The 12,311-nt window shown below is 40.7% G+C and overlaps 1 protein-coding gene across 1 annotated transcript in view; it reads left to right on the top strand.

Moving 5' to 3' along the window:
* The window catches only part of ttc28 (tetratricopeptide repeat domain 28), a 108,742-nt gene that overhangs the window by 90,177 nt on the left and 6,254 nt on the right, over positions 1–12,311 (top strand). The window contains 11 exon segments of the mRNA XM_034123492.1: positions 816–925; positions 2,357–2,486; positions 2,701–2,928; positions 5,524–5,695; positions 7,919–8,059; positions 8,695–8,839; positions 8,927–9,106; positions 9,869–10,425; positions 10,500–10,747; positions 11,807–11,931; positions 12,202–12,279. Coding sequence (XP_033979383.1) covers positions 816–925; positions 2,357–2,486; positions 2,701–2,928; positions 5,524–5,695; positions 7,919–8,059; positions 8,695–8,839; positions 8,927–9,106; positions 9,869–10,425; positions 10,500–10,747; positions 11,807–11,931; positions 12,202–12,279 — 2,114 coding nt within the window.

Here is a 12,311-nt window from a genome sequence, read left to right as displayed (position 1 = left end):
AACATCTGTGTTTCGGTGCTAACCCTCAGTGTTGTGTCCTTTAGGCAGCTTGTAACTTCTATAGCTAGACTATTACACACACTTTTCTCATGGTTCTAGTTTTAAAACTGCTTCATTGTTGAAAATAATTTTCCTGGAGTTTCTTTCCACATTTAAATTTGCACAGATACAAACTAAGGCTGAGACAAAGTAAAACAAAAGAAGCATGAAATGGATGTTTTGGTTCATTCATGAATTCCTCCAGGCTTCATCGGGCTTGTAAGACACGGTCACGGCTTGTCACTAAACTCACAGATCCTGCAGATTTTAATTGATCATTAACTCAACAAGCAGCTTGAAACTCAGCTCAGAGTTGAGGTAAGGACAGAGCTGGAGAGACATTTGTATGCGTGCCTCCAATTAACCTCACCAACCGATGGAAAGACACAGATACAGAACATCACAGGGCGAGACGCAGAGAGAGAGGCAGGCGAGACGCGTGAATCAAAACTCGATGTTTGAGGAGATTCTGCTCAATCTGTGAGCCTAATGAGAACTAATCACAACCCAACACGACTGTCTGCATCTGCACAGCAGGGGAGATGAAACATATCTGAGACCAACTAAAGAGGAGAGAAAAGATCTTTGAATTTGAGAAGTGGAATGAAAAGAAAGGGGCAGAAGAGGACGAGAGGAACAATGAGAGATAAAGAATGGCAGCGCCCTGGGCTCAGCACGGGTTGGATTCACGCAGCAACAGTTGTCATGGCTGTCAAAGAGATGACGTTCAGAGAGGCCTGCAGGAACTAACGTCTGATCTCCTCTCTGATCCGCAGGTCTGCGCCTGGCAGAGCAGTTAGGGCGGAGAGAAGATGAAGCTAAGATACGACATCGCCTCGGCCTGTCTCTGTGGGCCGGAGGCAACCTGGAGGAGGCCCAGCACCAGGTGTGTGTGTGTGTGTGTGTGTCTTGAGCTTTGTTTCACAATGTACATGATAACCTCTTATAAATCACACAACTCCAGCCTTAGCAGGTGTAATTGCTACATACTTTAAAACACCTGTGAGAGTAAACTGAAAAAACTGAAACGTTGAATTTAATTAAATGTATTATGTCAACAGATTTCACATTACTCTACTAGGTTAGTTGAAAGCAATAATATTAGGTTGAACCTAATTGAAAACTTTTTATTTAAACTTAATATTATTGCTTATATGAACTAACTTAATAAAGTTATGTGAAAAAACTGTTGACATATTTAATTAATCACTGAAAAAAAACTTAAATAATGTTAAGTTTAAATACAAAATAATAGGTTCTACTTAATACTATTGCTTTCGACTAACCTAATACAATTATATGGAACCTGTTGACATAACACATTTAATTAAAATCAATGTTTAATTGTTTCACTGTATGCAGGGACACTTGTATAAGAACAACTATAAATGCAAAATATATATAATATTGCAAATTAATTATGCAGTGTAATCAACTTATAGTCTTTCAAAAAAGAGGTTGCTAATTCAAAACAGAAGCGCGGTCACACTTAAATTCAGTTTTGTATTTTAGTTAAATATTTCCATATTATTCTGTTACATATGAGAGGAAGATATTTTTCTGTTTACATCACTGAATTCATCTCACAGCTATAGTTATTAGTTAGTGTGTTAATTAAATACATTGTTGGAGATGCAAATGACAAATCTGTGTTTAAAGTCATTAAAATTAGCACCAACTCAACTGACTGGAGGATTGAAATGCTGTGAATTGATTAATATTAATGGTCCAATAATATAATACAAAATACAACATAATAAACTAACTTTCTGATACTTGCATAATGAAAATGTTATTTCTTATACCTACAATACATAATGCTTTCCTTATGTACTGCTGTCAGATAGGGGAAGTAGTAATACCATTTTAAGTAACTTTATGATAACTTCTCCACTACTCTGTACAGCACACAGCTTATTATGATCCAGCTTCTACAATACTTTAAAAGCTAACACAAGTACCAATCCGTTTTGGCACGCTTTGTGTTTGGCTATTGTTTCCATTGTTTGATATTATGTGTAACCTTCCAGGCCTAAGCTCAGTTCCCAGTTTGTTGGAGTGAAGAAAAGTAGATCATCCATATTCTTCAGATGAATGTGATGAATGTGTATTTGTAGTGCCCCCCGGTGGTTAGCAATGTAACAACATGCTCTCCTAGGTTTGAAATGTTGCAACTAACAATTAAATTCCGCTCCTTCTGCTTGAAATATTGTGTTTCATACAGACAGGGGACATACTGTATATGTGTGTATATTGAGCCCTGTAGTTATATGCATGAGTATCAGTGTGATGTATGTTTGTTTGCTGTTTGTTTCAGTTGTACAGAGCGTCCGTATTATTCGAGACAAATCGTCATGAGACGCAGCACAACACGGATTACAAGCTCTCTCTGTTTGATCTGCAAACCAGCTCGTACCAGGCTCTCCAGAGAGTCCTCGTCAGCCTAGGTGAAGTAACCTCCCCTCCTGTGCTGATATTTTGTTAGTGTGAATCACAATCTGTCTGTAAGGTGTTCTCACCTCTCCTTTCTCACTTTCACACTTCCTCTCTGTGTGCCTGTTAGCGATGTACAAATTATCACCTGATGTCTGAGTGCTAATTTAGACATTCTGTTCCCCCCTCTCAATTTCCTACTTATTCATCTTTCGTGTTACATCTCAGGCCGTCACGATGAGGCCTTGGCCATCGCAGAACGAGGGCGAACACGAGCCTTCGCCGATCTCCTGGTTGAACGCCAGAAGGGGAGCCAGCAAACGGCGAGCACTGACCCTTACATCCCAGTTACTGTGGAGCACATCCTGGAGACGGTCAACGGTCAGAGGGCCATGGTGCTCTACTACTCTCTGGCTGGAGGCTTTCTGTATAGCTGGCTGATAGCTCCAGGGACAGGTACACACACACACACACACACACACACACACACACACACACACACACACACACACACACACACACACACACACACACACACACACACACACACACACACACACACACACTCAAAAACAACCACACATTAAAAAAAGAATGCTCTTTTCACCTTGTAGAGGAGATTGAAAAAGCTGTAAAATGTATATTTCATGACTTCTGGGTTTTCCAATTCCTATAGTGCCACCTTCAGGGCAAAACTTTAATTTGTTTGTTAAAATATCAAAGGTCAATTTCCAGATACCCTCGAGTCTTGCACGATAAGTGTTTTGAAGAAAGGTTGACTCTGGTTAATCTGGACATGATTTCAGTTTTCTCCTGCTATTGTGTACAGTATACATACTTTAGATTGAGTTCTCTTATAAATGTGTTCAATAGGAAAGTCTGCAGCCCTTTTAAATCAAGTTGGAAGCTATTATTTTTATTATTTGGTTTTCCAACATTTATTGGAAGGTAGAAAATCCCCTGAGACTGTTCAGTTAAAGAAACTCAAACACATGCACTGAATAATAAACAACATGCATTTAGAATTGTGCCAGAACTCGTTTTTTATTCATGTTAAAAGTATCTAGAACATTGTCACATAAAAAATATTATGGATTCATTTAAACTTCTCCTTCTTTCGCTTCTTTAACTCGTCTTCTCTTTTTAGAGTCCAGTTTCATTAATCTGTCATCATTTTTGTCATTTAAAAGCCATGACGCTGGACCAGTTGGTTCTCAACTGGTCCAGCCTCGGGACCCATTTTTTTCCTTCGTCAATAAATCGCGACCCAACTGCTTATAAAAAAAAGTGTAATCTCATGATGGTCATCAAGTTTCTAGAATCAAAGTTCAGCTGTGCATTCTGTTCAACTACGCATTCTGGTACACTCTGAGAAGAAAATAAAGAAATCTATTACTACCCGACATATTTAATCATATTTTATGCCATTTTTTGTTTTTCACTTTGTTCTGGCAGCTGAACTTGCTGCTCCACACAGAGAGAAGAGCAAAGAGGAGATAGTCTGTGAATTACTTTAAATTGTGGGTAAGGGTAGATAGCCCCCATTGTTCTGTGACCTGTCAATCATCAAACCGGGGGTCGTATTACGTGTTCATTTTTATCTGAAGTTGTACCCATGGGTGTATAAAGAGTAGTTCTACCGCAAAGTTATTCTCCGTGGGGACTTCCGGCAACAATCTTGATTCTGATTGGCCAGAAGACTCGAAAAAACATCAGCAAAGATGTTTTATTGAGAAGATGATTTTTTTAACTAATTTTATTTTTTTACTCGCACATATGCAACCCACCAGTTGAGAACCACTGCACTAGAGAAACTTAAGTCTTGTTTCTGTAGTCCATTACATCAGTGTTGGTCACTGATGCATCTGTAGCGGGTAGTGAGCCTTCATCCTCTTCAGCCAAAGAAAAAGCTGCGTTACCATTAACTAAAGTAATAGTTTTGTTACTGTCACTCTGCTCTGAATGGCTTTGCTTTTTTCTGACCAAAACATATAAATATTTTCTGGATCCATGCATAAATAATGCTTTAGAGCTAAAAGCAGAAGTTGAAAAAGCCTTCAGCTGTGATCCCATTTAACCCCCTTGCCATTCCCAACGGCAAAACCTAATTCTGAATGACTGTTTTACATTTTAAGAAACAGTTTGTAGGGTCAAATCAAAACATGTTTATACAAGCTTAGCAATGTGTTACTGAAACAATAATTGAGTCTGTCTTACAAAGGAGATCGTTATACTGTTCCACTTGCATATGCACAAAGCATTTCTGCATGCACTGCACAAAATAAAACTTTGATTTAACTGTCTAAAAAGACTGCAGAAAGAGGGGGTTTGGAAAGTGCTCCAAAAAGCCCCCAAAAATACTCTAAAGCACTTTACCAATTTCACAGTAGGACTGTTCTGAATGATAAAGTCAGTAAGAGTGGAATCTGGAATTGTGCCAGGTTCTAAGCGGTTGATTTCTATGACATTTACTGAGCTCAGTCTCCTCAGTGGATGAACCCTTTTATTTTGGTCTCCAAATGATCTTTTCCTCTTGCGCCACCCTCAGGCCAAAATGTCAACCTTGTGTGCGCACATCTCATAATCTAACTGTCATGACATTTTAGGACATTTGAGCACTGAAGGGGGAAAACCTTTGGATTTTAATCACTTTCTGACCTTAATGGCCACATGGCCTTTTCCTCCAAGGCCATCCCCAACGGAACTTCACATTTGCAGCCTGATCACTTTGAGGTTTTGGGCTTGCACCAAACATTGCAGCTTCTAATATCCACTTGCTACTGGAGTTTTAGACTTTTAATCTTGTCAATAATTAATATATAACCTCAAATCTGACCTGCATACTCAGTTGGAGCAATTTTGTTTGCAGACTTTGTTATACAGAGCTGCACGGCCTGCTTTAATAAAGTGGATCCTTGTCCCAGTTTCTCTAATTATTCAGAGTCTTGTGCACACCATACAGTACATCTTTTAACTCATACGCAAGCAGACAAATAAACACATATACACAGTACAGCGTGCAGTAATTCATTCATGCTCTTCCTGCAACAGGTATTGTGAAGTTTAACGAGGTGTATCTCGGAGAGGCCGGAGTGGAGGATTTCCAGGATGGTGGTGGGAGCCCGCAAAGTGGAGGAGGAGGGGGGGGTGGAGGTCCTCAGTCCCTGGAGCAATACATCTGCAACGCTAGAGAGGCTCTAGGAGTGGACAGCCATGACAGCAGGTATTTTTCTTTACTGATGCAGTACTTTTTGTAGGATGATTGTAGTCATACTCAACATAACACATTTGTCCAAATATTCAACAAAAAAGAGAAGAAAGACAGACATGGGGTCTTTTTATCTATTACTGTTAACAGGTCAATATTAGAATTTGTCCAAACCTTTCCCCTACATTCTAAGCTGCACTTTGTATTTTAGTGCTAGTTAGCAGCGGTAGAATGTAGCCAGGTGCATTTACTCAAATTTGAAGTACTATTTTTTCCTCTAAATATGTCTAAAACCTTAAGTTACTAGTTACTGCACAAATTAACACTTTTACATTAAGTCATTACTTGATAGTTTAAAATTAGCAATGATTTACTGTATAATAAAATGAGTAATACTAATCTAATGTTATAATATATAATAATATAACAGTCAAAGGGGACATTTTCCTGCTTTTAAAAACAAATTTTCCAAAATGTCCTAAATACTTACATTCTTTGACTTTGACACAGTATGTTTACAGTTTGGTTTAAGTACATTTACTTAAATAAAAGATCTAAAACGTCCTCAACCACTGCTTATAAACAATTGTATACACACTACACTATACTAAAATGGTGAAAATGTTAAAAAGGATATCTGTACTGCCTCACAGAACAGCAAGCTTTGCTGTAGACTCGGTCTTATTACTGTACGTCGACACTCATTAAAACACAAAGGGAGGAGAGTGAGTAAAGGAAGACAGAGGAGCCGCATGCTGCATGTCATCTGTCTTCCTTTCCTCCTACTCTCTGCTGCCATATTTCCTTAAACTCAATTATCCTGCCCGCAACTTCAGGCCTTGGTTGGCACCACTGGACGACTTTGTAAATCACTACCATATGTTGTGTCAGCAAATGTTCCCCAACACAAACTGCTCTCAACTTTCTGTGGAAACCACTGCGGTAGGGTCGCCACTGTGTGTGTGTGTGTGTGTGTGTGTGTGTGTGTGTGTGTGTGTGTGTGTGTGTGTGTGTGTGTGTGTGTGTGTGTGTGTGTGTGTGTGTGTGTGTGTGTGTGTGTGTGTGTGTGTGTGTGTGTGTGTGTGTGTGTGTGTGTGTGTGTGTGTGTGTGTGTGTGTGTGTGTGTGTGTGTGTGTGTGTGTGTGTGTGTGTGTGTGTGTGTGTGTGTGTGTGTGTGTGTGTGTGTGTGTGTGTGTGTGTGTGTGTGTGTGTGTGTGTGTGTGTGTGTGTGTGTGTGTGTGTGTGTGTGTGTGCACATATGCACATATGCAGCATTAAAATGCTTTCCAACCCACCAGTGGAGTTGTACTACCCTCTAGCATGTAGAAACTGCTATATTCACACTAATTAAATCTCCCTAAGCTGGATAAAGTGCAGCCAGAGGACTACATAAAAAGTAATGGTGTTTGCTAATGGGGAATTTGTGAGATCAGTCCAGGACATTAAATCTGAGTCCTGTCATTGGTCTGTAAAGAGACTGTCACTGCCAGCATGCTAAACATTACATGTTAATCTGCTTTCTGCATCCTATTTCCTCTTTCAAATGTAAAACATTTAAAAAGTGAGTTTATTTAGCTTTTGAGCAAAGAAAAATGTTATTCATGTTGATTCATAAGAAATTAAACACACCCTTCTGTTTAGATTTTTGGGTCAAAACTGCTATAATGATCAAATTCAATACTCTTGAGGTTTTTTTGCCTGGTATGAACGCAAGCCTGACTAATGATAGCAAACTCACTGTAAGTAGTAGGTACAGGGTGTGTTCGCTGACTTTTTCTAGTTACTGTCACACTACATTCTAAAATGTAAAATTATTCTTTAACTGCTCGGCTGAAGCTTACCTAACAACATGAAATAATAGATGCTAGAGGTTCTGACTGAAATGCATCAATATTTGTGCTTTGGGATACATGTTGGTGGTGATGTTGCAGTAACAATAAAGTAAATGGACTGTACTTATATAGTACTCTATAGGGTATTTTCGACCCTGCTTTACAAACTACAAGTCATTCACCAATGCACTCCATTCATTCACGCAGAGCAGTACCACTTGCTCTAGGGAACCAATGATTCATACACATTCAAACACACACCGTTGGCCATGCCATTGGGAGCAACTCAGGGTTAAGTATCTTAACTGCACAGGCTGGGATCGAACCCACAACCTTCTGGTTGAAAGACGACTGTACTTCCTCGCAGCCCCAGTAAAGTCTGTTTGTGTTATTGTTTACTTCACAGAGCTTGCTCCAGCAGTGAGACTGAAAGTGAAGCTGGAGATCTTTTAGAGCAACAGTTTGAGGAGCTGAACAACAAATTGACGTCAGCCACTGACCCAACAGGCTACCTCCGCATGGTGTCCAGAAATAACATCTTTAACAGGTAAGACTTTTTTTTGGTTTTTATCTTGATTGATTTTTAACCGTGCTAGTGGCCTGGCTCTATGAAGGGCAATGTTGGTCAGATGGTTAGTCCAAATCTTTGGTCTAGACTAGAGTTAAAATCTTTCAAAAATCATTGAATAGATTGCCATGAAATGTGTACAGACATTCATGTTCTCCAGAGGTTAAACCCATACTGATCCGACTTTTCCTATCGAGCCCCTAGCAGATAGTTTTTTGTGGTTTTGAGGGTAACATCTTAACTATTGGTAGGATTTCCATGACCTATATCACAAAAAACCCTTTCCCTCAAGATGAACTGTAATCATTGTTGTGATCCCTTCACATGAGAAGGTCAAAAATGTTGCTGGTTTATGACCAAATACCTACAAAAGTGATGACATTACCATCATCTTCAGCTGTACTTTATTTTCGTTGCTAATTAGCTAAGATTAACATCAGAAGAATGTGAACATGTTAAACATTACTTGTGCTAAGAATCTGCATTTTAACTCCAGTGTGCCTCAGTACATCCTGACAGAGCTGCTAGCATTGCTGTGGTAGCTTAGTCTGTTTAATGTATTGCTTTTACACAGAGTTAATGTGTGTATTTGTATCTGTGTGTGTGTTTAACAGAAGCTGTCAGAGCATGACGAGTCTGTACAGCGCCACAGTATCTCCAGTGAAGGACAGCTTACTCTCTCCTCCTTACCGGCCGAGTACCATCAGCAAACCTCCTCTACGAGCCCTTTATGATTTACTTATAGCTCCAATGGAAGGGGTATGTATGGGTATAACATTAATCTGCATATTTATATTTCCCATTTCATGCTTTTTAATCTTAATCTCTCTCTTCTTCTGTCCCCAGGGCTTGATGCACAGCAGTGGTCCTGTGGGCCGACACAAACAGCTCGTGTTAGTTCTGGAGGGAGAACTGTACCTGATCCCATTTGCCTTGCTCAAAGGCAGCTCTTCTAATGAGTACCTTTATGAAAGGTTCAGTCTCATTTCTGTGCCTTCTTTAGGCAGCCTGGGAACCACAATCAAGGTAGGCAAATTGCATCTATAAAAATATCTTTAACCTATATGCTAACTTTCGCCTCCTTGTGTTACCAAGTGTTATTGTTGTTGGTGCTGCTGTCCCAAAGACAACCTGATCGCTCTTATTTAGACAGGGAAAAAGCGGTAAATGCATTGAACTAGTATATTCATTTTGTTGTTAACTAAATTCCCAATGCTACTCAAAGAAAGCACAATCCCTCACTGCCACTAACACAATCACTAACCTTTTTTAATGTGTGAGGACGTTGCAAATATGCAAATGAGCGCATGCAAAGTAAAATATCATAGTTTTGTTGTTGTTATGTTAATGCTGGTGTGTCCTATAGAGAGAGTCGGAGGTTTTTTGTTGTAAAGTGGGTGGGACTGCAGATAGACCCATCTTATTTCATTGGAAAGGAGTTGGCAAACTGCTCAGATTACACTGCATTTTGTTTTCCATGGCTCTGTACTATAAATACAGCCTTTGTTTTCTGGGAGATCGTACACTAATGGCAGACAGGATAACAAGGTGAAAATGAGGCTGACAAGGAACAAATATAGTATACACTTATTGGGTCATAATACTTAACTGCGAACATAGCCTTTAAGGTGTCAAATCAGTTAAAGCGGAAAAACTTGTGTACTGACACTTTAAACAATCTTATGGTCCCCCTAGTTTGGAGTGATGCAGTGATTTGTTTAGTATTTTATTTGGGCTTTTTAATATGTGGAAAATCTCAATCTCAATCAATTTGTGTTCAACCCACAGCCTCATCCTCGTCGCGGTGGTCCCTCCCTTTGCTCAGATGGAGGTTCAGTGGCTGCTGTGATTGGGGCTCCTCGCCTGCCCTCCTCCGTGATGGACCGCTGGTTGTGGGGTCCCTTACCTTCAGCCCAAGATGAGGCTCTTTGGCTAGGGGAGCAGATGGGATGTCATCCCCTAACTGGAGCCAATGCCACAAAGGAGCGTGTGCTTGCCGCTCTCAGTCAGGCCGAGTGTGTTCACTTTGCGACTCATATCTCTTGGAAGCTCGCTGCTTTGGTTCTCTCTCCGAGCCAGGAGCATGCTGGGGGAGAGGGGGCGGGCGGGCGACCCAGGGAGAAGTCCCCGTGTACGGGGTCAACCTCTGGTGAGACTGCGGGTCAGGAGGGAAAGATCAAGGGTTTGTTTCCGGAGAGACTCAGGGGAGCAGATGAAACGAGCGAGGACGGGGAGAGTTTGTGTGACATGGAGAGTGTGTGTGACGGTCCATCTCTTCATGACTTCCTCCTCACGGCTGCTGATATACTGGATCTGTGCTTGAACGTCAAACTGGTGGTTCTGAGGTAAAACTTTAAACACAAAGGTTTTATAAAGCCACCCAAGGTTCCCCCTGACCTCTGGCTCCCTGTCCCCTCAGGTTGTACCCGGAGTCCAGCAGCAAGGTGACGTCTGACGGGCTGGTGGGTCTGACCCGGGCCTTCCTGGCTGCCGGCGTCCAGTGTGTGTGCGTCTCTCTGTGGCCTGTACCGATAGCTGCCTCCAAGGTCTTCACACACACCTTCTACACAGCGCTTCTCAACGGGACCAAAGCCAGCGCAGCTCTGACGGAGGCCATGAAGACTCTGCAGAGCAGCAAACACTTCTCACACCCCTCCAACTGGGCTGGTGAGCAAACACAAACACACATTAATCTCATTTTTCAGAAAGCGGAAACCTGATTTACCAGCTATGATTGATGCTCATAGCAGCAACTCCCACACTAGTTTCTTATGTGGGAATAACTGCATGTCGGATATGTCAGGTTTTATACAGAATGAAGACAAATTATTATGAGGATTTCTGTTCTTTGAATTCATATCACATAAGTTATTTGCTAACCACAGCCTGCGAGCGAGTTTAGACAGTCAACTCGAGCTGCTTTGCTACATTCTGCACCACCTATCCAACATATTTGGCTGTTATTTTAAGCCATCAGAAATGCCCAGCTGTTCATCTTTTCTGCCAAACCACAGCACTCATTTCACCCCAAGTATCTGAGCTTTATTCAGCCTCACAAACACAACAACCCAGGCATCCAGCAGTAAGCTCTGATTTTAGTCCCAGGAGAGAAAATATCTGCTAACCAAACTCTCTCTCTGTACAAACAAAAAGATTTTTACATGAGTTTGTGTGCATATTTCTTTTCTAAATTTGAGATTTTTGACTTTTCTAGTACGTGTGTTGTACTTTCTTTTCTTTGCTATGTTTATCCTAAAAACCTGCTGGAAAGAAACATGTTTCTGAGAAGCAGATACTAAGTTAATTTGAGACACTTTTGGTAAAAAACAATGTACGCATTGTACATTTGTATTTGGTTTGGTTCGTACATAAGTGCTATGTGCATTTCGATAAGCTGTTTTACAAGATGGAGTTTCAAACAAATGCATACAACTCTTTATTTAACTGCAGCAGGCCATACACCTGAACATTTTGATGTAACTCACTTTCGAGTTGTGTAAATGTAATATTTAAGTTTCTTTTAGTGTGTTTTGGCCCTGTCATGGAAAAAAAACAAGGAATTTTTTTTTTTAATCTACTCACTTTTGTGCAAAGGGAAGCTCAATCTGTGTGCAGCATTACTCTTTTAAAGCTTAAATATGGTTGAACCCTCTCTAAAAGAACGCAAAATGGCATAATCGAGTGTTTAAATGTCATTAATCTCATTTTGAGTGTGTTTTTCTTCAGGCTACATGCTGATTGGCACTGATGTGAAGCTGAACAGCCCCATGTCGCTGGTGGCTCAGGCCCTGGCAGAGATCCTGCAGTACCCAGAGAGGGCCAGGGACGCCCTCAGAGTGCTGCTACACCTGGTGAGACACACTCACACTTTAACAATTACATGAGTCTGGATCCACCATAATTAATTTAACACCCCAGAGCCATATCTGGTCTTTTTATTCTATAAATATACCCTGCTGAAGTTATGCAGATCTCCCAGAATACATGATATTGTTGTGAGAGGAATCGCTTTCTTTGTTATGCCAAGTACTAAGGACTATTGATTTGTTGGTTGACGATGACATTTCTCTGTAAACAAGAGGCAGGAGTCCAGTGTTTAAACATCATATTTCTCTCCGCAGATTGAGAAGTCTTTGCAGCGCATTCAGAGTGGCCAGTGTAACCCGATGTACACATCACAACAGAGCGTAGAGAATAAGGTCTGTGTGTGGCTCTTTCTCTCTCTTTATTC

The sequence above is a fragment of the Trematomus bernacchii genome, unplaced genomic scaffold, assembly GCF_902827165.1.
Source record: "Trematomus bernacchii unplaced genomic scaffold, fTreBer1.1, whole genome shotgun sequence".
Taxonomy (NCBI): Eukaryota; Metazoa; Chordata; class Actinopteri; order Perciformes; family Nototheniidae; genus Trematomus; species Trematomus bernacchii.
The sequence above is the reverse complement of the archived record's forward strand: the minus strand, read 5'-3'. Positions and strand labels throughout refer to the sequence as shown.